This window comes from Desmodus rotundus, chromosome 3 (genome assembly GCF_022682495.2).
Source record: "Desmodus rotundus isolate HL8 chromosome 3, HLdesRot8A.1, whole genome shotgun sequence".
Classification (NCBI taxonomy): Eukaryota; Metazoa; Chordata; class Mammalia; order Chiroptera; family Phyllostomidae; genus Desmodus; species Desmodus rotundus.
Genome location: NC_071389.1, coordinates 127774720 through 127797698, shown reverse-complemented (window position 1 = coordinate 127797698; position 22979 = coordinate 127774720). Strand labels below are relative to the sequence as shown.

The 22979-nt window shown below is 34.2% G+C and overlaps 1 protein-coding gene across 1 annotated transcript in view; it reads right to left on the bottom strand.

Annotated features, from left to right (window-relative positions):
* Positions 1–22979, bottom strand: part of ZDHHC17 (zinc finger DHHC-type palmitoyltransferase 17) — a 94963-nt gene that overhangs the window by 16967 nt on the left and 55017 nt on the right. Inside the window, exons 8-10 of the mRNA XM_024579699.4 lie at positions 18898–19023; positions 6755–6897; positions 5071–5171 (exon numbers count right to left, since the gene is read on the bottom strand). Of these exons, the coding sequence (XP_024435467.1) occupies positions 5071–5171; positions 6755–6897; positions 18898–19023 (370 nt within the window). The remainder of the gene's footprint in view (positions 1–5070; positions 5172–6754; positions 6898–18897; positions 19024–22979) is intronic.

Here is a 22979-nt window from a genome sequence, read left to right as displayed (position 1 = left end):
GCCAACTTATCAGATGCAGAGTTCAAAACACTGGTAATCAGGATGCTCACAGAAATGATTGAGTACGGACGTAAAATAAAGGAAGAAGTGAAGGCTATGCAAAATGAAATAAAGAAAAAATATATAGGGAACCAACAGTGAAGGGATCAAATAAACCAGGACTCAAATAAAAGATTTGGAACAAAAGGAAGAAATAAACATTCAACCGGAACAGAATGAAGAAACAAGAAATCAAAAAAATGAGGAGAGGCTTAGGAATCTCTGGGACAGCTTTAATGTTCCAACATCTGAATCATAGGTGTACAGAAGGAGAAGAGAAGGAACAAGAAATTGAAAACTGATTTGAAAAAATAGTGAAAGAAAACTTCCCCAATCTTGCTAAGGAAATAGACATACAAGTCCAGGAAGCTCAGAGAGACCCAAAAAAGTTGGACCCAAAGAAGAACACGCCAAGGCACATCATTATTAAGTTACCCAAGATTAAATATAAAGAGAGAATCCTAAAAGCAGCAAGATAAAACGAGACAGTTATCTACAAAGGAGTTCCCATAAGACCATCAGCTGATTTCTCAAAAGAAATGTTGCAGGCAAGAAGGGGCTGGAAAGAAGTATTTAAAGTCATCAAAGGCAAGATTATAATCTAGATTACTCTATCCAGCAAAGTTATCACTTAGAATATGAAGTACTTCCCAGATAAGGTTAGTTAAAGGAGTTCATCATCACCAAGCCCTTATTATATGAAATGTTAATGGGTCTGAGAAAAAGATCACAACTACGAACAATAAAATGACAACAAACTTACAACTATCAACAACTGAATCTAAACAAACAAAAAAACAAACTAAGCAAACAACTAGAATAGGCAAAGAATCACACAAATGGAGATCACATGGAGGGTTATCAAGGGGGAGGGGAGGAAGGTACAGGGAATAAGAAGCATAATTGGTAGGTAAAAAATAGACGGGGGAAGTTAAGTACAGTATAGGAAATGGAGAAGCCAAAGAACTTATATGTACGACCCATGGACATGAACTAAGGGGTGGTGGGAATGATGGAAGGGAGGGGGATACAGGGTGAAGGGGGATAAAGAGGAGAAAAAAATGGGACAACTGTGATAGCATAATCAATGAAATGTACTTTAAAAAGAGAAAGAGAATATTTATAGCAATATTGTTGGTGGTGATTGGATACCTAAGAAAAGGTATTAGAAAGAAACTAGGAAAGATACACAAAATTGAAGAAGTCTTAAGAGTAAACTACAGAAAAAAAATGCTTAAAAGGAAAATGCATAGAAGAGAATGGTGAAAATGATAATTTTGTGGTCTCTTCATTTTTATGTATGTAATCACCCCAGGCTCTAGAGTTTTTTGTATCTATCTTGAATTCAAAAACTTAATTGAACTCAAAACCTAATTGAAAATAATTTATTTTTAGACACAAAAGATTTCTAATAACCTATTGTCAATATTTCAAGAGTAGTTCTATGTACTGACTATGACAATGAATTTTATATTATTATAAAAGAAGCAGTCAACACAATTTTCAAACATATAAAAGACAAGAAACAAGATAAAATCACTCACGAATTTAACACCCAGAGATAATCACTGCTATAGTTACATGTACTCACTTCTAGTTCATATATAAATTGTGCATTTTAAAATTAGAATCATTCTGTAAATAACATTTGGTATTTTTTCACTTATTATATCCTAAGTTATCAGCCCATATTATTAAGTCTTTAAAAAGCATTTTTAATGGTTATTTTATCCTATTCCATATGTAGTATAACTGATAAAACTATCCCTGTATTAAGGTTGGATATTTAGGTTGTTACCATTTTTCTCTATTACAATAGTACTATAATAAACGTGTAGTAAATAAATCTTTTTGATCTTCTCCCTGATTACTTACTTACGAGTGATTAAGAGATCAAAGAATATTTTTAAAATTCTTTCTAGAGGTTGCCAAATTGCTTTACAGGAAGGTTTACTAACCTAACATTATGTTTATGGTATAATATAAGGACATTGGAAGACACATGGTAGCAGTTCAAAAGGCTGGGGTCTGCACCAGGCTCGACAATCACCTACCTATGTGACCTTGAGCAAGACACACAACTTCTCTGAACCTCGATTTATCCATCAGTTAGGAAACAGCATTGGTTTGTGCATTTTGTTTTTCTTTCTTTTCTCTTTTTTTTCCACTCACCCCACCCCACTCCCCTGATCCCACCCACCCCTTGGTTTTAATCCATGTGTCCTTTATAGTTGTTCCCCAAAACCCTTCCCCCTTTATGTCAGTGTTAACGAATCAAAAATAAGTATTAAATTTGATGTTTAAACAGAAACACATGTAAAACAAGCTTATCTACTGATTGGCTCACCAGAGGCTTAGAGGAAGCTAATCTTTTTCCCCTAGCAGCAATGAGTATTTGCGTGACTTTACAGAACATAACTACCATGAATAATGAAAATTAGAATTCTACTTTTCAAAGCTAGTCTAATCAGCTTTAATTACATACATAGCCTTTAGTAGTATGAGGAAAGTGACAGAAGCAAGAGCGAGGGGACTGGGGTCAGCAAAAGAGGTAGTCCCTGACAGCTGCTGCTATTTTATCTCCGTACCACGAACCTCACGGCTCTTCCCCGTCTAACATCCTCTGTGTGTCCGCTCTAAATTAATCTGGGCTCTTCACTGTTCCCTTCCTGCAGGTTTTTTGAGCTTCTCTCTCTGGCCTCAGACATTTAAAACTGGAAAACAAAAAATATAGCTCTCATCTCATTTAGGTTCTAGAGATACATTTCTTTTACAATATAGAGAAGTGTAAAGGGTTTTTTAAAAATAATCAGAATTTAAAGTTATTTGTGATTTCATTCCACATTCCATGAGTAAGATACACACATACACATTCAAATATGTAAATGTACATTTAAAGCCCACTGGGGCACAAACTTAAAAAGTCATATATAAGTAACAACAGGGACTTACTTTAGCACTTCTTATATGGCAAGGTACATCTTTAACTATATTACACTCATTTTTTCAAGAATTCTCTGAGACAATACGACGATCAACCCTCCTTTACAGACAAGTAGAAAACTTAGTATTCTCATGCTACAATTTTTATTTGAGAAACTAGCATGTATAATTTATTCTGTGCATTTAAAAAATGAATTGCATTATTCGAATAGGGCAAATGAAACAGACTTGATTGTTCTGGCCTTCCCTTCAAAATCTACCTCTCACATTTTCAACTCCCAAGCTATGGTAACTTGCAGAGCTATTTTTTTCCTATATCAAAATAAAGAAAATAAATTCAAATTATACTATATAAGAAAGTCTGACACAGTTTTCATTATTTGGTAATTTACTAATTTTCTTGTTTTTCTCCACATACATGCATAACAGATTAAGAGTTTAGCAACAGTCTTAAAATTATTTTAACATGGAAATCTAAGTTTTTTCTTGAACATAAAATTTACTGTCCAATTTAGGAAATAAAGTTAGAAAATATGTCTGGAATACGAAAGTCATTTCAGAGGTCAGTGCTGTTTTTAGAAATTTAAAATAGATGAGGTAATGAAAATAAGCAAATCTGTTTTACTCATTAAATGTCCCAATAAGATAAGTCTAAGGTTTAATAATAAATCCTTTAAGAACAATTTTATGTCAGAGTATAATTCAAGGACAGAATGAGATAGTAAAGACTGTCACATGAAAAAATTTCACTAAATATTTTTTTTTTAAATCTTCACCCGAGGATATATTTATTGACTTTAGAGAAAGAGGAAGGGAGAGAGAAAAAGAAACATCAATGTGGGAGACAAACATTGACTGGCTGCCTCCCATACATGCCCTGACTGGAGACTGAACCCACAAACTAGCTATGTGCCGTGTCAGGGAATCGAACCACCAACCTTTTGGTGTACAGGATAATGCTCCAATCAACGGAGCGCCCAGACAGGGCCTGAGGAAATATTTTACAAGTATTACACTTTCTGAAAGTAATCATATACACTGTAAAAATCTAAGAATTACAGTGTAGCTACAATTTTGCCTTATTCTCAAAAGTAAAATAAGCATGTTTTGTTTTACAACTAAAATACAGGACAACTGAACAAAAAGAATGCAGTATTATAACATGCAAGGCTGTGAAACGAAACCAGGTATTAACTAAAATCATTTAAGTCACCAAAAACTTAATCTATTTAAAACATATCTATACACTTTATGGAAATGTTTTAAAAATGACTTATTAACAAAAATACATTTATGAAAAATGTACTTTTATTACAATAAATCAGACTATCTTCCTGACTGGACCTTTTCTATGCAAAAATATCAGAAGTTGACACTGACCTTAACTTTTTTGATATCCACACATACACAAATATCTACGATTTGAAATTATATTACTTTTTAAAAGTATACTACACTGAAATAATTTACTGACATCAGCAAATATTTGAAGATGCAGCATTACATTGCTTCTAATGAAGCACAAGAGAAAATTAGCTGTCTGCTATCAGAGCAAAACAACATTATGAAATTAAGAAAATATTTAGAGAAAATAGTTTGATACTAAAACATAAAATCCACAGTTTAAAGGAAAGGTTTAGAATATGTGTTATAGAATCTGGTAAGTATGTATTTTTATTCCACCTATACCTGGGACTAGTTGGGTGGCCTTGGGCAAGGAAAATATTCTAACCTATTTAAACCTAAATTTTCTAATTTATAAAATAGAGATAACACTAACATACAGGATGTGTATTAAATGATACAAAGTACTTAAGAAAATGCCCTTTAAACACACAATAAATGGGAGCTATTATTATTATTGATATTATTAAAATCAGTTTCCAAAAGCAACCTGGTCAATACGTAACACTGTTAAAATATTTACATATTTATTGTTCTAGAAATACCGTTCATACTTATTTTTCTAGAAATACTGTTTTATTGTTGCTAATTGTGAGTTCAGTATTAATGTTAAATTATTATGAAACACTTGTTTAAAAAACAAATAAAAATTGCTTGGGTACGACCTTTATAACCAAAGGATATCATTCCAAAACCAGAAGAACCACGTCACATACATCCAGAATTTGGTTGCCAAATATATTCCAAGGGGCAATGCACTGTGCATTGAATGATCAAAAAAGGACCTGTAACAACAATAAAAAATATGAAAAAAAATTTTTTAAGAAAAAAAAAGTTACTAAGAAAGAAAGAAAACTAAGTGGCCACTAGCAGTATAATGGGCAAATAAATTGTATATTTATGTATGGAATGTTATGGAGCAATAAAATGAACATTCTACAACTAAAAAAAAGGACCTGTAAAACATAAGTTTTATAAAATTTGAGTTATATATTTCATTATGAAAATGAGTATTTACATATTTAAATGAAAATTACACATTTCGCACAATAAATTCTGGTTTAACCAAAATCCAGAAGTCTAGTATGCTTAAATACCAAGGCTGTTTTCATGGCAATCAACAATAAATGAGTTCACAGCTGATGACTCACCAAGATTGAAACTCCTTATTTAATTTACCAAGAGTTAAAATTATATTCCATTTACTTTTCAATGTCAACATTTCAGTATACTCCTACGCTCTTAATCAAAAGTTCAACTTTAGTAATGCTGCTATCATTCAGCATATTACTCACTGATGATATGTTATAATTTTGACAAATAAGTACAAAGCAATCTTCAAGTTTTTCTCTACATCATTATTTCTCTTAACCTACATACTGCTGTTAGTCTTCATCACATCTTTTCAAGTAAAATGAACTGCTAATTTAGTGGAATTGAAGGTCATTTACAGCATTTAGAGTTCAGGAAAAACAAGTTAATTAGTTATTATATTAATATATTAATTATATTATTAATAAATTTCATCAGACTTAAGCAGGATCAACCATCCATGTAGGCTACTTAGAAAATCTTGGTGAATTCCTGTTTATAACAGCCCTCAAAGCTCCTAGAAACACTTAAATGAGATTAATTACCTAGAATTAAGCTCCTTCCTAAGAATTAACACATTAGTGCATTGCTGATCATTCTCATCTCTGTGTAAATTATTTGCAGAACTCTTGTTTGAAACGGAAGTAAAAACAGAGTACTAAAGAAATGAATGGATGGTAAGTGAGATGTTCTGGATCACAGACACCTGCCTAGGCTTGCTAGATGGGCAACGTTAAGGAAATGGGATCTAGGGACAGGAGAAAAAGAAATGATCACAATGTTTCAAGAAAAAAGAAGGAGAAGAAGATAATAATCTAAAAAGACTGAGATTACTTCATATGCTTAGACTCTACCTTGCTACTAAAATCCACCCTCTTTCCTGCATACTGCCTGTAACCAAAGACAATGCAATTCCTATGGAAAGGTAAACAAGCAAACTCAAGTATTATAATCACCTAGAAATAAACAATATATATATTACATTTAGAGTTCAACAAATTCAAGTCCACTTTTACTGAGATGTTTTAAAACTGTATTTTAGCCTTAAAAAATTAATACTAGACTGTATTTGAAAGCACCTTTAGAATCAGTTTAACAATATTAAAATTTTTATATTTCACATATAAATTGCCAAAATTCTTTAACATTGAATTAAGATCAAACATGTAACATAAAGACAGTGTTCTGAACACATAAAACAATAATTTTTATATAGCAGGATCCAAATTATAATCTTTCATGTTTAGTTAAAAATATAGTTAAAAAAGACACTTACTTTGAAAGAAACTGTACTGTAGCCCAAACACCGCCATACATTAGCCCCTTAATGAGCCAAGAATCAATATTTAGGTCTGCTATAAATCCAACCAACCAAATAACTAGGAAAGGAGTTCCTAGCATTACTTTCTGCCGAAATTCCTGTACAGAAAAAAACAATTAGTCAGAAAGTTTTGCTTGTTTGTAGTAATTTCAATGTGAACCATTGTTGCCTTTGTGAAAACATGTAACAGAGTGAAATTCATTCATCCAAATAAGCTTACTGTATGTAAATAGGTATTATTCAAGATGTTAGTCTCTGTCTTCTGGAAACAGACAAAAAAAAAACCCCATAATTTAAAAGTGCCTTGTTGAAATTGTGAAAAATGAGAACAGAAGTTATGAGAGTGTGTCTAGACAGATAAAGAAGAGAGCAGTACCAGCTGCTAACACACAGACAGGCTAGAAAACAGTTCATGACAAATATCTCCCCATTTTACAAGGGGCACTGGTAACTGGAGACAAGGACAATCAGAATAACTGATGGTCTAAGAACTACATTAGATAAGAAACTGAGGATGCTTAGCCTGAAGAAGACATTTTGAATGATACATATAAACAGTATATCAAAACTTTGAAATTGAATAGATAATAAAATCCAACAATCTACAGAGTAGAATGGAGATTATGTGCCTCTGAAAACATATCAAAGTAGAATGCTTAGCACTCTAGAGATAGTTCTATTTCATTTTTATACTGGTCTGGTTGTTAGCAAGTCTATTCCAAGTATAAAACCTCTCTACTTCCTTGTAATATCTACCACAATTTTATCTTTGGAGCAACACAAAATCTATTACCTCTTCCCCATAACAGTCCTTTGCAAATTACATGCTGGTATCGAGTTTCTCAAGTTACCTTAGGTGAGAAAACTATATACTTTTTCATGTAAATGGCCATGTCTTTCCCAATTCAACCACCATAATTCATTTTCTGAACTAAATGTGTAATTTTAATTTAGAATAATTAAACATATCAAACTCCACAGTTTAATTTTATGCCGCAGTAAAATACGTGATCCTTCCAATCTGTTTTTCATCTCTAGTATTTGTGAATTTTATATCAAGACATTAGAGAAGATTTATAACTGGAAGAAAGAATGTGTAAGTCAGGGTATTAGGTGGGATTTGAAAGAGTCTTTTCTATAATTCTCTGTAATTTGGCTTGTTTTTAGCCAAGATACTTGCTTTCCCTCAGCAATGACCACATTTCTTCATCATTAAAAAACAAGATATAATTCATATATAGTAAAATTCATCTTTTCTGCATAGTTCTCTGAGTTTCGATTAACATACACAGTTGAGTAACTGGCAAGAAAATCAGACACAGAACAGTTCTATCCAGTCAGTAAATACCCTTGGTCCCAGTCGCAGCTCCTGGCACACACTAACCTGATTTCTGCCCCTATACTTTTTCCTTTGCAGGAATGTCACATAAATAGGATGATACCGAATACAATCATGTGAGTCTGGCTTCTTCCATTTCCAGAATGCACCTGACATTCATCCATGTTGTCATGTATATCAGCAGTTCTTTTTTAATGCTGAGTAGTATTCCATTACAGGATTTATCAGAGGGTTTTTTTTTTTTTCCAATCCATTCCTCAGCTAAGGGATTAGGGTTGTTTCCATTTTTGATGATTGTGAATAAAAGCCACTATAAACACTTACATACAAGTTTCCATGTAACCAAAGTTTGTTTCGCTTAGCTAAATACCTATGCATGGGATTTCTAGATTTGTTTTCAAACTGTCACTTAAGATGCATATTATAATATTATAAAGGTGTAAATGGTGACATGCTACTTTTTATAAATAAGAGAAATCTATTTTTTCTCATATTTTTGTGTGGAAATTTTCAAATATAGAGTAAATCTCAAAGAATTTTACACTGAATACCTGTACGTCCATCACCTAGCTTCTACAATTCAGTAATCTATTGTTCAATTAAACTTTTTATTTTGAGTAACTGTAGATCCACATGCAGTTGTAATAAATACCATAGACAGATCCCAAGTACCTTTTAACCAGGTCCCCCCAATGACTAACATCTAGCAAAAGCGTAATACAATACCACAACCAGGATATTGACATCGATACACCTAAGACACAGAGTATTTCCATCACTCTAAGGGTTCCTCCTGTTGTCTTTTTATAACAACCTCCCTCAAACCCTCTACCCTCACCCCGTAATTAACCTTGGGCAACCACTAATCTTTTCTGCATTTCTGTAATTTTGCCATTTCAATTATTTTATATAAATGAAATATTACAATATATAACCTTATAGGATTGGCTTTTTCAGTCAACATAGTTCTCTGGAAATTCATCCAGGTTATTGCATGTACTGTTAGTTCACTGTTTTTTATTGCTGAGGACTATTCCATGGCATGAATGTATTAATACTACAGTTTACCCACGGAGGAATTTTGGGGTTGCTTCCAGTTTGTGGCTATTATGAATACAACTGCTATAAACATTCACATTCAGGTTTCTCTGTGAACATAAGTTTTCATTTCTTTGGGATAAATAATTAAGAGTGAAGTTTCTGGGTTGTATGATAATTGCATCTTAAGTTAAAAAAAAAACTGCCCAACTGTTCTCCAGAGTGCTGTACTGCTTTACATTCCCTCCAGCAATATATGAGGAGACTGGTCTCTCTGCATCCTCGCCAGCATTGGAATTCACAACTTTTAAGTGTATGAAAGTAAGTCGCTGTGGTTTTAAGGTGCATTTCCCTAATGACTAACGATGTTGAACATCTTTTCATGTACTTATCTGCCATTTTTATATCTTCTTTGGTAAAATATCTCTTCATGTCTTTAGCCTATTTTCTACTTTGACTGATTTTTACTTTTGAGCTTTGAAAGTTCTTTATATATTCTGAAAATTAGTTCCTTACTGGATATGTGTCTTGCAAACACTTTCTCCCAGTCTGAAGTTTGTCTTTTCATCCTAAAAAACAGGTGTTTCATTGAACTAGTTTTAAATTTTGAAGCTCAACTGACCAATTTTACTTTAATGAATCATGCTTTTTGTGTCATGTCTGACTCTTTGCCTACCCCTATAGTCTGATGATTTTTCTGTTTAAAACTTCTGTAGTTTTATGTTCTACATGTAAGTGTGTGAACCATTTTATTTTTTATATGGTGTGAGATTTGAGTAAGGTTTTATTTTTATTTTTTGTGTATGCATGTCCAAATGCTTCACCATTACCTGTTGAAAAGGTTATCTTTCCTCAGTTGAATTGCTTTTCACTTTTGTCAAATCAGCGAGCATATCTTGGTGGTTCTATTTCTGAGCTCTCTGTTCTGTTCCATTGATCTCAGTTTATTCCTTCAGCAACGAAGGAGGAATATAGTCAACCTGCATGTTGACTACAGAAAATATTGCTGGGCTTTTTATTTAATTGCACTGAATCGGTATATCAGTTTTGGGAAAACTGACATTTCCTATATGGAGTCTTCCAATTCATGAACACAGTATGCCTTTCCATTTATTTATATCATCTTTGACTTATTTCATTGGCATTTTAAAATTTTCAGTATACAAGTACTTTATGTGGCCCTGACTGGTGGATTGGGCATCATCCTGCAAAGCAAAGGATCACCAGTTCAATTCCCAGTCACAGCACATGCCTGGATTGTGGGCCAGGTCCCCTGTTGGAGGCATGAGAAAGACAACCTCTTGGTTTCTCCTGCACATTATTTCTTTCCCTCTCTTTCTCCCTCCTTTCACCATTCTCTAAAAATAATTAAGTAGAATTAAAAAAAAAAAAAAAACAAGTACTTTACATATCTGGTTTGATTTACCACTTAAGTATTTAAATTTTGGGGTTTCTTTAGCACGTCTAAATAGTACTTTATTTTTTAACTTCAATGCCCACATGGTTATTGCAAGTATATAGAAATAAAATACATTTTAAATATATTTACCTTATATCCCGTGACCTTGCTGAATTCATTTATTAGTTCTAGAAGTTTATTTCACAGATTCCTTGGGATTTTCTATGTAGACAGTCAATGTCAACCACAAACAGGGACAATTTTATTATTTTTTCCTTTCTGGTTTATATGCCTTTTAATTTCCTTTCTTTCTATTACTAGGTAGAATTTTCAGTACTATGTTGAATAAGAGCAGTAATAGGGATATCTCTGCTTCGTTCTTGATCTTAGTTAGGGGTAAAGCATTCAGTCTTTTACCATTACGAACAATGTTAGTTGAAGGTTTTACATATGTTCTTTATAAAGTTCAGGAAATTCTTCTCTATTCGTATTTTTCTCAGACTTTTATCATGAATGGACATTGATTTTTAATAAATGCCTTTTGACTGATATAATCATCAACTTTTTCATTTTTAATCTGTTAATATGGTGCATTACACCAAATAATTTTTTAATATTAAATGGGCCTTGCATCCCTGGAATAAATCACGTTTGGTCATGGTACATAATTCCTCTTAGTAGTGCTGACTTCATTTGTTAATACTTTGTTAAAAATTTTTGAGTCTATATTTATGAGGGATATTGGTCTATAGTTTTCTTTTTTGTACTGTCTTTGGCTGGTTTTGGTATTAGGGATACATATGGTTACCACTCTGTTACTCCCATATGTAAGCAACTTAACAATATTCTTACATGTGAAGTGAGTTTCTTATAGATAGCACATAGTAGGGTCACACTTCACCATCCACACTGCCAATATCTGTCTTGATATATTTAGATCATCTGTCTTGATTTATTTAGATCAATATTTGACTTGATATATTTAGATAATTTGCATTTAACATAATTATTAATGTTAGGGTTTAAGTCTGTAATTTTATTTTTTATTTTGTCTGTTCTGTTTTTTGTTTGTTTTCTTTTTTCTGCCATCTTGTGGGTTACTAGAAAGCTTTCTAGAGTTCTATTTCATTTACCTACAGTGTTGCTGAGTAGAGTTTATTTAATGATTACTCAAAATATTACATTATATAAACATAACTTATCACAGTGTACTGGTGTGATAAGTTTTTTCATTTGACCAGTTCAAGTGAAGTCTGGAAAGGTTACTCCCCTTTATGTCCCTCTACCCTCCTTTATTTGTATTACAAATTATCTGAATATATTCTCTACATAGACTAGAGCCACATCAGGCAGCATCATAATTTTTGCCTCACCTGTCGAGCAAAATTTGGAAGACTTAAGAGAAAGAGAGTCTACTGAATTTACCCATAGTTTTGCTTACCATAATTATGTGTTCCAAGATTCTCGCTTTTATCATTTCTTTTGTTTAGAAAACTTCTCTTAGCCACTCTGTTAGGATAGGTCTGCTGATGACAAATTCTCTTAGTTTTCCTTTATCTGAGAACGTGTTGATTTCTCCTTCATTCCTGAAAGATACTGTCCACTGGAATGGGATGATGGGTTGCTAGTTCTTTCCACTCAGCACTTGGAAAAAATGTGCCAGTTCCTTCTGGGGTCTATGATTTCTCTCCATCTTCCAGTCATTTGAATTGTTTTACACCCTATTGGTAAAGGGATTTCAAGATTTGTATTTTTTCCAGAAGTTTGACTCTGGTATGTTCAGTGAGGATTTCTTTGAGTCTTTTCTGTTTAGGATTAATTCTATTTTTTAATCTGTAGTTTTGTCTTTTGCTAAATTTGGAGAATTTTTTGGCTACTATATCTCTGAGTGCTTTTTCAGCTTCACCTTTTTCTCTTCTTCTGGGACTCCATCACATTAATGTTATATTCTGTTATAACCACGGGTCTCTGAGGCTGTAACAGTTTTTTTTAACAGTTTATTTCCTTTTGTTGTTCAAAAGGAGTAATTTTTATTGTTCCATCTTCAAGGTCATTGATTCTTTTTCCTCTGTCACCTATATTCTGCTGTTGAACCCATCCAATGATTTCTTTTGGCTATTGTAATTTTCATTTTAAAATTCTGATTTGGTTTTTCTTTATATTCTATTTCTATGTTTTTATTTCATTGCTAACTCTATTTTTCATTTGTTTCAAGCATGCTCATAATTGCTCAGTGAAGCTTTTTTATGACTGCTTTAAAACCTTTTATCAGGTAATTCTAACAACTCTTATATTGTTGGCACCTGTTGATTTTCTTTTCACTGTTCCAGATCTTCTTGGTTCTTAGCACGGTGGGTGATTTTTGTTTGAAACCTGGCCACTCTGGATATTGTGAGACACTGGATCTTAGTTAAACCTTTTCTTTTAGATGGATTCCTCTGTGTAGCTTGAGAGGTGAGTGAGGCACTCTCTCTTTCCTGCTAGGTGGGGTGCAAATCCAGGATTCCTACGTGGCCTCCACTAACACCTAAGGACTGGGCTCCTCATTCTGGTTGACCAAAGCTGGGACTTCTGGCTCTCCACTGTACCTCTACTGATGTCTCCAGAGCTGGGAGCAGTGCCTCATTACTGTTTCCTATGTGCTCTCCACTGATACAGCAGAGGATGGAACTTCATTAACAGCGAGTGGGAATGAAGTCCCAACTCTCTACGCAGCCTTTCCTGACACCACCCCCTAAAGAGAAGTTGGAGCACCTCATTATAGCCTGCTAAAGGCACAAGTCCAGGTCTTTGCTGGTGTGAATCAGGGTGGGGCCACAGTTTTTCTGTATGTTTGACTTTAGTAGAAAGTTACTTTCTAAAAGTTTCTATTTTGCTAAACTGCCTCTTTTGTGGTCTTTTTACTAGGGAATAAATTTTTTGTTGCAGCTTTTTTTGTCTATACCCATTTGTGATTCTACATTATTAGCTTTGTCAGGCACAATAAAACTCCAAAAAACAAAACCAAAAACTATAGGGAACACAACACCATGTCATTCTTTGGGTCCTGAGTTCCCTAGCCACTCTCTTAATTCCATCATCCATTCCATCTTCTCTCTCTCCATCTTCATATATTCCAATTCTCTCCATCTTCCACCGCCTTTATATATTTGTTCTATAAATAATGTCCAGGTTTTTTACTTGTACTTAGCAGAGAGGAAAAGCAAAAGGCACATACTACTCCATCTTCCCAGATTTCTTTTCACATAATCAATAAACAACATTAAAGAGGAAGATATATGAGATTACCACTGTTAATGAAAGGGATAATGGATTTTTTTTTAATGTGGAGAAATACTACTTTAGAGATTTCCACCTAATTTCTTATTAAGCAAGTTAACACTTATTTAACCATAAATCTCCATGTCTAAAATCTCATCTTAAAAAACCCAAGAGCTTCTAAAATAGTTTTCTAAAATCAAGATTCCTTCCATATCCAACTGTCTATGAGTACTGTCCAGAATTTTTTTGTGTGTGATGACTTATTCTTAGTGTAACTATTGAGTCCTAAGTGTTACTGTTTCCTTGTGTAGTTTGAAATAAGAACATACTTCACAGACTACCAAATCAGGTTCATGATTTAAATTTCTCTAATTCAGATGGAAAGAGAACAGTCTAAATAATTACAAGTACTTAATTCAAAAAAGCCCCTAACCAACATATATTTTTATGTAGTAACCTTTTTTAAAAAGTAATATATTTTAAGCTACCAATGCAAAAAAAACAAAACAATGCAAGAAACACCCAACTACTCAAGTTCTGAACTAACCATCATAAATACAAATGTTAATAAAACTGTGCTAAACTTTTTAATGAAATTCTCTTTTTTTAAACCAAATCATATCCAGCACTTCTGGTCAAAATGGCAGCATCAGTGAACATGGCTCACCTCCTTGAACAATCACATCAAAATTACAACTAAACTATAGAACGCCCATCATTTAAAACCAGCAGAAATCAAGCTAGATAGAAGTCCTACAACCACAGAATTAAAGAAGTGTGGGGAACCGTTCCAAGCATGGGAAATGTGGCTCAGCCCCCACTCAGAAAAGCCAGTGGGGAGCGAGGTTGGCGGGCAGGACCCACGTCCATGGATAAGTTCTCCAGTGGGAAATCAGGCCTGCATTGTACCCAGACTGCTATGAGACTTGCTCTTGCTGAAACTTCCTCACCTTGAATTGAGAAAGCAAATGTTTACTGAATATTTTTATCTTTACAGAATCTGGGCTAGACCCTCCAGGTATGGGACATAGCCGTTTTGACCATTTCTCCTTTTACATTGCAAATGTCCTCCTTTGATGTATTCAGTGACATCCTCTCTGTTGTCAGCAAAAGATAATCACCTAAAACAAACCTTTGTATAGTAAAGAGGACCTTCTTTGATGCTTAGGGGCCTGAAAAACCTATAAAGGCTGGTCAAGGCAAGGCTCTTGGCGCTCCCCCCTTGAGGGAGTGGCCGAGGCACTCAGAGGCACTCTCCTCTTGAGAGAGTGGCCGCACAGTCCCTTTTCCCCCACAGGACGTCTGTAGTCCCTGTGTATGTGTATTGGAATACTGAAACCTCAACAGCAGATCTTGCCGGCCGAGATCTGCGTCAAAAAAGAAACCACATCAAAACTGGTAGGAGGGGTAGAGTCACAGAATGTGCTGGTCCCACACCCATGTGTGGAAGGTAAATACTGGGAGGGATATCTGAGGAGCGAGGGGTCCCATCCCCACATCAGGCCCTCAAGCCCAGGGTTCCAGGGCCATGAAGGTTCCCATAACTTCTGGCTGCAAAAACCAGTGGCAATTGAGGTGGTGGAAGACAGAAACTGCTGGAATCCCTGGCAGTTCCTCTTAAAAGGCCCATGCACAGATGTATTTTGACTCACTCCCTGTGAGTGCCAGCATGGGGGCAGTAGATTGAAAGACCTCAAAAACATATGGGGAGGAACCGAATTGCCCAACATAAGGCAAGAGCTTTCTCCCAAAAAGAAATGTTGGCAGAGTCCATTGTTCCTGTTCTGGGCCCTCCCCTAACACAGCAGGATGGGGGAACCACATCTTAGACTCCATCAACCTGGCTCACAGTGTTTGCCCCACATTGGTGATTCCCTGAAGCCCTGCCCCATCCGACTTTCAGACCCACCCAAGCTGTCCCCAGTGACTTTTTAATAGGAATGGCTTGTCTTGACCCATACTTCAGATCTTCCTAAATTCTTTCAAACAAGCAGCATCTGGCTTTGGCAAGCCCTGTACCTCTCACTAAGTTGCCCAAGGCCCAGCACTACCAACAGCCAGTCTTGTTCAAAACCTGGCCTCACCTGGGCACCTCCAAGCCCAGCACAAGTAACAGCCATCTGCAGATCGCTTTGTAGCTTATGCTCTGTGTCCCTGGACAGAACACAGTCAGTGGCTGACCTTGGACGTGCCAATAGCAATCAAGGCTCAACTACAACAGGAGGGTGCACACAGCTCACACAGTGGGTGCACCTTGAGTATCCAGCTTGAGTAATAGGGGAGGCTGTGTCACTGGACTCTATCAGATGTAGCAGCTCTACCTAACACATAGAAATGAACACAGGGAGGCTGCCAAAATGAGTAGATAAAGAAACATGCCCGAGTTGAAAGGGCAGAACAAAACTCCAGAAAAACAACTAAACAAAATGGATACAAGCAAGCTACTAGATGCAGAGTTCAAAACATTGGATATAAAGATGCTCAAGGAATTTCGTAAGGACCTCAATAGCATAAAAAAATCCAATCAGAAACAAAGGATACACTAATTGAAAGAAAGAACAATTTACAATTTTAAGGAATCAACAATAGAGTGGATGAAGCCAAGAATCAAATCAGCAATCTGGAAATAAGGAAGCAAAATGCAACCAATCAGAACAGCAAGAAGAAAAAAAGAGTCCAAAAAAGTGAGGACAGTGTAAGGAGCCTCTGGGAAAATTTCATGCATACCAACATTCGTATCAAGGCGGTGTTAGCGGAAGCAAGAAATTGGAAACCTATTTGAAAAAATAATGACAGAAAACTTCCCTAATTTGGTGAAGGAAATAGACATACAAGCCCAGGAAGTGCAGAGATTCCAAACAAGATGAACCCAAAGAGGCCCCCACTCAAGACACATCATAATTAAAATGTCAAAGGTTAAAAGCAAAGAATCTTAAAAGCAGCAAGAGAAAAGAAGTTAGTTACCTACAAGGGAGCTCCCATAACACTGTTAGCTGATCTCTCAAAAGAAACTTTGCAGACCAGAAAGGATTGGCAAGAAACATTCAAAGTGATGAAAAGCAAGGACCTACAACCAAAATTACTCTATCCATCAAAGCAATCATTATACAATGGAAGGACAGGTAAGAAAGAGATCCCCAGACAAGAGAAAGCTAAAGGCATTCATCACCACCAAATCAGTATTACATGAAATGTTAAAGGGTTTTCTTTAAGAAGAAAATAAAAAATATGAACAAAAACTGGTAATAAACATATATCAATCATATATCTATGATTCTAAAAAACAATATAAACAAACAAGCAGAACAGAAACAGAATCATAGATACAGAAAACATTTTGATGGTTGCCAGATGGGAGATGCTTTGGGGGACTGGGTGAATAAGGTCAAGGGATTAAGAAGTATAAATTGGTAGTAACATGGGGGATGTAAATACAGCACAGGGAATAAAATAGCCGAAGAACATATATGCATGACCCATGGACAACAGTGTGGGGACCGCCTGAGGCAGTAGGAGAGCTGCATTGAGGGATGTAAAGGGGAAAAAACTGGGACAACTGTAACAGCATAAACAATAAAATATAAAAAAATTAATACAAATCATATCCAAACACATAAACCTGATATATAGTTCACTATTGCTATAATAAGTAACTTCAAATGTTAATGATTATCTAGAATTTACAATGTCATTTTCATCTAATAAAATTATTATTTTTTAAACTTTAAAATATTTACACTGAACAAATTAAAGCATATAGATTATGGGACCTCCCAAAGTAATACAAGACACTTTTATTATTAGATTAGTTATTTATAATATGAGACACAAGCTATTTTCCACTCTGTTGAGCAAAATTGCTCTAAATCCTGGAGGATAGAATGACATCAAAGAAAATAAATAATAAACCATTTTATATCATATTTAATAGTGAAATGAAAGAGATAACATAACTTGTAAAAACTGTTCATTATTCTCAACTACGGCATTAAAAATAGGGAAGTTTATAAACATTAAATCTAATTCTTGTGATGCCTAAGTAATACAGCACTAAACTTTTCAGCTCATTAAGGAAGTGTGAACGACAAGTAACTGAGTCATGTTTTCAAATGCTTCCCTTTATCCAAAACTTGTCATTTTGTTCTGATAACAGACAGATCAACATTAACTTTAAACCTATACCACTGGAACAACCTGAAAAAGACATACATAAGATAATACTCAAGGATTAATGCTATCAAGTAGTGATGACTGACAAGTTAGCAAATACCTTGTCAATTATTTAGGTATACAAAGAAATTGTCAGTCAGCTAATTTTTCCTTTTTTAAGAGAAATTTTTAAGGAATACAGGCCCTTTTGAGAAAACATTCTTAGTTTGAAATAATATAATTACAAATAAGCAATTGAGCCAAAAGTCACATAGTTTATAACTGAAGGTATATGAAAGGTCTAAAATGGGGTCTCTAGAAAAGTGAAAAATATGTTTACTCTCATTAAAAAAAGTTACAATATATTACAAAAAAATGAAAAGCTTAAATTAATTCAAGGTAGAGTTGTGAGGAGTTAAAAAAAGATATGTATTAGGACTAAGATTTTTCACAACTGATTACCATACTAACAAATGCATTTAAACAGGGAAAATTTTTACCTGTCTACTAGTCAACAAAGGCCAGCTGAATCAATGAACTAAAATTTATGCTAGTAGACTATGGAGATTAAAACAATTTCACATATACCCTTCTTAACACAAACAGGCCATCAGCCAAATAGGCGGAGCCCTGAAAACTTTGCTGTAAAACTTTATTTTATCCTGGATGAAATACTATTTTAAAAATTACACTGGCGGGGGGGTTTGGCTGGGGTGGGGTGGAGGGATGGGAGCAAAGGCACACAACTGTAATTGAATAACAATAAAAAATTAAAATTAAAAAAAAAGAACTTAAAAAAAATTACACTGGCAATGTCAAAATTAAAGGCTGCAAATACTCATGCTAAGAAAGTATACTATGAATCTTACTTAAAAAGACTATGTATTTGAAAATCTTCAGTCTTGAATTTACCTTATCAGCTTTCAGCTTTCTAAGGAAAGATGGATTATCGTATCCTTTTGCTTGCCTTGCCTCTTGCAAATGGTTGATCATCCACACATTTTTTCTCTGCTTTGCCAAATCAAGTGCTGACTCGCCCTGAATGTAAGTGGAAAAAATTCATATTAAAAATAAAAGAAAAAGCAAAGTATTTTAGTTACTAACTTTTAAAGCACATCCATAAAAATAAATTAAATGCACTATTAGTTCATTAATACAGTTTTTACATTGGGCAGTCAATTAATAGAAGAATCTAAATCATTACACATTACTTATTTTGATTTCCCATTCAAGGTACAATAAAAATTTTATTTACTCATAACAGATTCTATTTTTGCTTGCATTTTGACTTATATTAGAGAGCAAATCAAAAAGTAGGTATTTCAGCATCTGCTGGATCAGAGGATATCATTAAGTTTATCAATTATTTCATGTTCTTTAAAGATTTCATTAGGAATAGTTACTGCTGTGTAACATCCTGCTATAATACCACATTTCCAGAACTTTCAGTTTAATTTCAGTGATAAAAGTCTACAGATAAGAACAGAAATGAAAAAGAAAAGTCAACTTCTACTACTGTTCTACTGCCATTCTTCATCATCTTAAATTCATTCACCCACCGAAAAATTTCCAAAGAGAGAAAGAACAATAACAACAAAAACTCAAGTTCTAAACTTGTAGCTCCTTTTTATTTCCGCAAAAAGAATGCCAAGAAATGTAAGTAAACAGACTAAAACAATTTAAAGGAAATATGAAACAAGAAACAGCATTCCTAATTCTAGACCTATACTTCTTTTAGCCTTTATTAATTTAAAATCTTATTTCTCCTGCAGTCAGATACCTACATATCTATTCTATTTAATATTCTCCAGTATTTACCTAGTTCTTTAAGTATGAAAGTGAAATTAAACAGTTTGCCAAAAGTTCAAGAATGTATGAATGAATATTCAAAATTACTTAAAAAATACTGAAATTTTATTTTAAAAAACTGGATGAAAATAAAGGAATAAGGAGCATTGAGGTGCCTTACTTAATGAGGGATGATTATCAAGTATGAAGTACAGTTTTTTTTAAACCTGAAAAACAAAAAGCAGCAAACAAAAAAATAAACAGACCACTACCACCAACTGTAACAACACCACAATAACAACAAAAAACCCAACTAATCCTTTAATAAAAAGATCAATAGTATTTAATTAGGAATAGGCTAATCTAGGTGGGTCTTCTACAAATAGGAATATTTACTTTAAAATATCTCCTTACCTATTCAAAGATTCTATCACCTAAGTTGTCAGAACCAGCTAATTAAACCAAACTATAAAGTTTACCTGAATAAAAGCAATCCCTTGGATAACAACTCCCAGAGAATATTCTGCAGTTGCCTCGGTCCAGCTGAGCATCCCTTCCACTAGAGGGCCATGTGACACCTAGGGATTGCCTAGATAAAAAGATGGAGGGAGCTTTAAAAAATCTTTCAACTACTCCTCTAGTCAACTGACTGCTTTTGTAGTTCTTTTATTCAGCTGGTAAAATAAACAAGCAATTAATTTAAAGAACTGTATTAAAACCAGGGTTCCGAATGAAGCCTATACTTGCTCACTCCATGTGTTAGCTAAAATAGTAAACAATAACAACAGCAGTAACAACAAGAATTCATGGAGTATTTATGGATGAAGCGATTTGTATAAAAGAAATTCTTCGAGGATTTTGCTGAAATAAACATGGAAGGTGGAGAGTGGAAGATCGTATTTTGCCTAAATGAGCTGAATTTCATTATTCAAACTAAGGAAAATTCTTCCTTGGAGATCATCCAGGTCAGTTTACTGAAGAAGTAATGGAAACTATTGTCTGAAAACAGTTTCTTACCTAATTTAAAGAAACTACATTAAGATTCTTCCAATTCTTAATTAACAAAGCTCAAATTTTACATTCTTCACATGCTAAAAATTACATCCTTTGATAATTTTAGAAAGAAAAATTTACAAATGCTTGGGCATCACTCAAAGATTGTTTCCCCAATATTCAATTCATCTATATTAATCTATAACCAAAAACAGGTGCAAAGGGGTAAAATACTTTTTAAAAAATCCACAAATGAGATGTTACCATAAAAAATAACTATATATGTCACTTAGAGAAAGTCTCAGTATCCCAAATCACCACCCCCACTGTTATTACCTAAAATTCAAATTCTTAAATTCTTTTGAGTCATCAGATAAAAGCCATTGGCCCTCTCCCCAGAAAAATGACGAAATGTAACTTTTTAAGTAACAATTTCAGAGGTCCATAGACCCCCCCTCCTAACCAAAATCTACTGGTGGGTCCCAGATTAAGAACTTCTAATCTAGAGTAAATGGCCTTTTTTGATCTTTCTAAGGAACAAAATAGCCATTTGCAAGTTACCCTCCATTTAATATGAATTGTCCCCAAAATAAGTTCTAACTTCTTTTGATAAAAGAATTTGTTTATACATTAAAAGAAGAGAATCCCTTACTCAAATAATTAATTTACAAGGGTAAATACCTAGTTAATATAAGGACAGATTTCTGAGAAACTTAAGCTTCACCTTATGTAGGCAATAAGTATTTTAGAAGAAATAGGATCAAATGACAGTTATTAACTAACACAAAGTATAATTTTGCATATTCTTTGAAGAATGTAACTTTTACTTGCTATTAAAGCCATATCCAGATTTGTAGGCTACATCTTTCTGTTATAACATAATTAGTACCAAACTGTTTCTTAATACTTGAAAAAAAATGTAAAAATATAGAGATATAAATCAATTTTATTTGTTAAATTCTTGGACATAGAATCTAGGCTGATTTTTTAAATCAATAAATTGCCCCCTTTCAAAATTTTCAACAATTTAAGTTTACTTAATTAACTTGGCATTCCACATAGCTAAAAGGCACCACCTTAAATTACATGTAACTAAAGCAGAACCAATTCCTATCACCTTCACCCCAGAAAGTTATCCTTCAGCCTTCAGAACCTCAAAACATATCCACAAGACATTCAGTTGTTCGAACCAATACGTAAGTCATCAATGTTGTTTCTTTCACCCTCATATCTAATCACTTCATTTCTACTTTAAACTATCATTTCCAAATCAATTTGTATCCCTCCATCTTTACTCCTTCAATAATAGGTTAAACTAAATTGTCACTTGCCTGACTTACTGCTATAGCCTAATTGATCTTCATCGGTCCCTTCCATTTCCTTAATTCTTTAATGCATTCTTCATACAGCAACCAAAGTAACCTTTTAATAATGTTTAAAACACAAAGATTATGTAACTAGCCTACATAAATCCTTCCAATCATTTCTCAGGACTGAGAATACAATTAAAGCTCCTTATTATGGCCCTGCATGATCTGGCACCTGCTTCTGTCAGTGGCTTCACTCCCTCCCTCACTGCTATCAGTCCAGGCTATCATTTCTGCACCTGCAATACGGCAAGCTTATTCCTGGTTTATTCACTATCCCTGGGCCTTGCACGTGCAGGTTCCTCTACATGGCAAGACTTTTCCCACATATCTTTGCATAAATCACTCTCACATGATGTGGCCCCCTCAGCCCAGCCCTCATCACTCTACCACATTTGTCTCTGTGCTCATGTGCAGTTAATTTACTATTGTCTATTCCCTCAGTACAATGCAAGTTCTGAGAGAATAAAGACTTCACCTATCAGGTGAAGGGACTAGTTAAAGAACACATATGAAGAACCCATGGACATGAACAACTGTGAACAGACAGATTATGGAAGTGGGGGTGGGCTGGGTGGAGGAGGGCAAAGGGGGAAAAAGTGGGACAATTGTAATAGCATAAACCATAAAATATTTTGCAAAGAAAAACAAACAAAAAAGACAATCTGTCTTAAATACTGAGATTTCCCAGCACTGAACACTGTTGTATGAATTAATAAAATATTTCCATTACAAGATGGTGATTAGACTTCAGCATACTAGGAATGCCAAGTTCCAGTAGAAAAGACATCTGGTACTTATTTTATCATTTTAATTACATAAAAAGTACATTTTAAAACAAAAGTC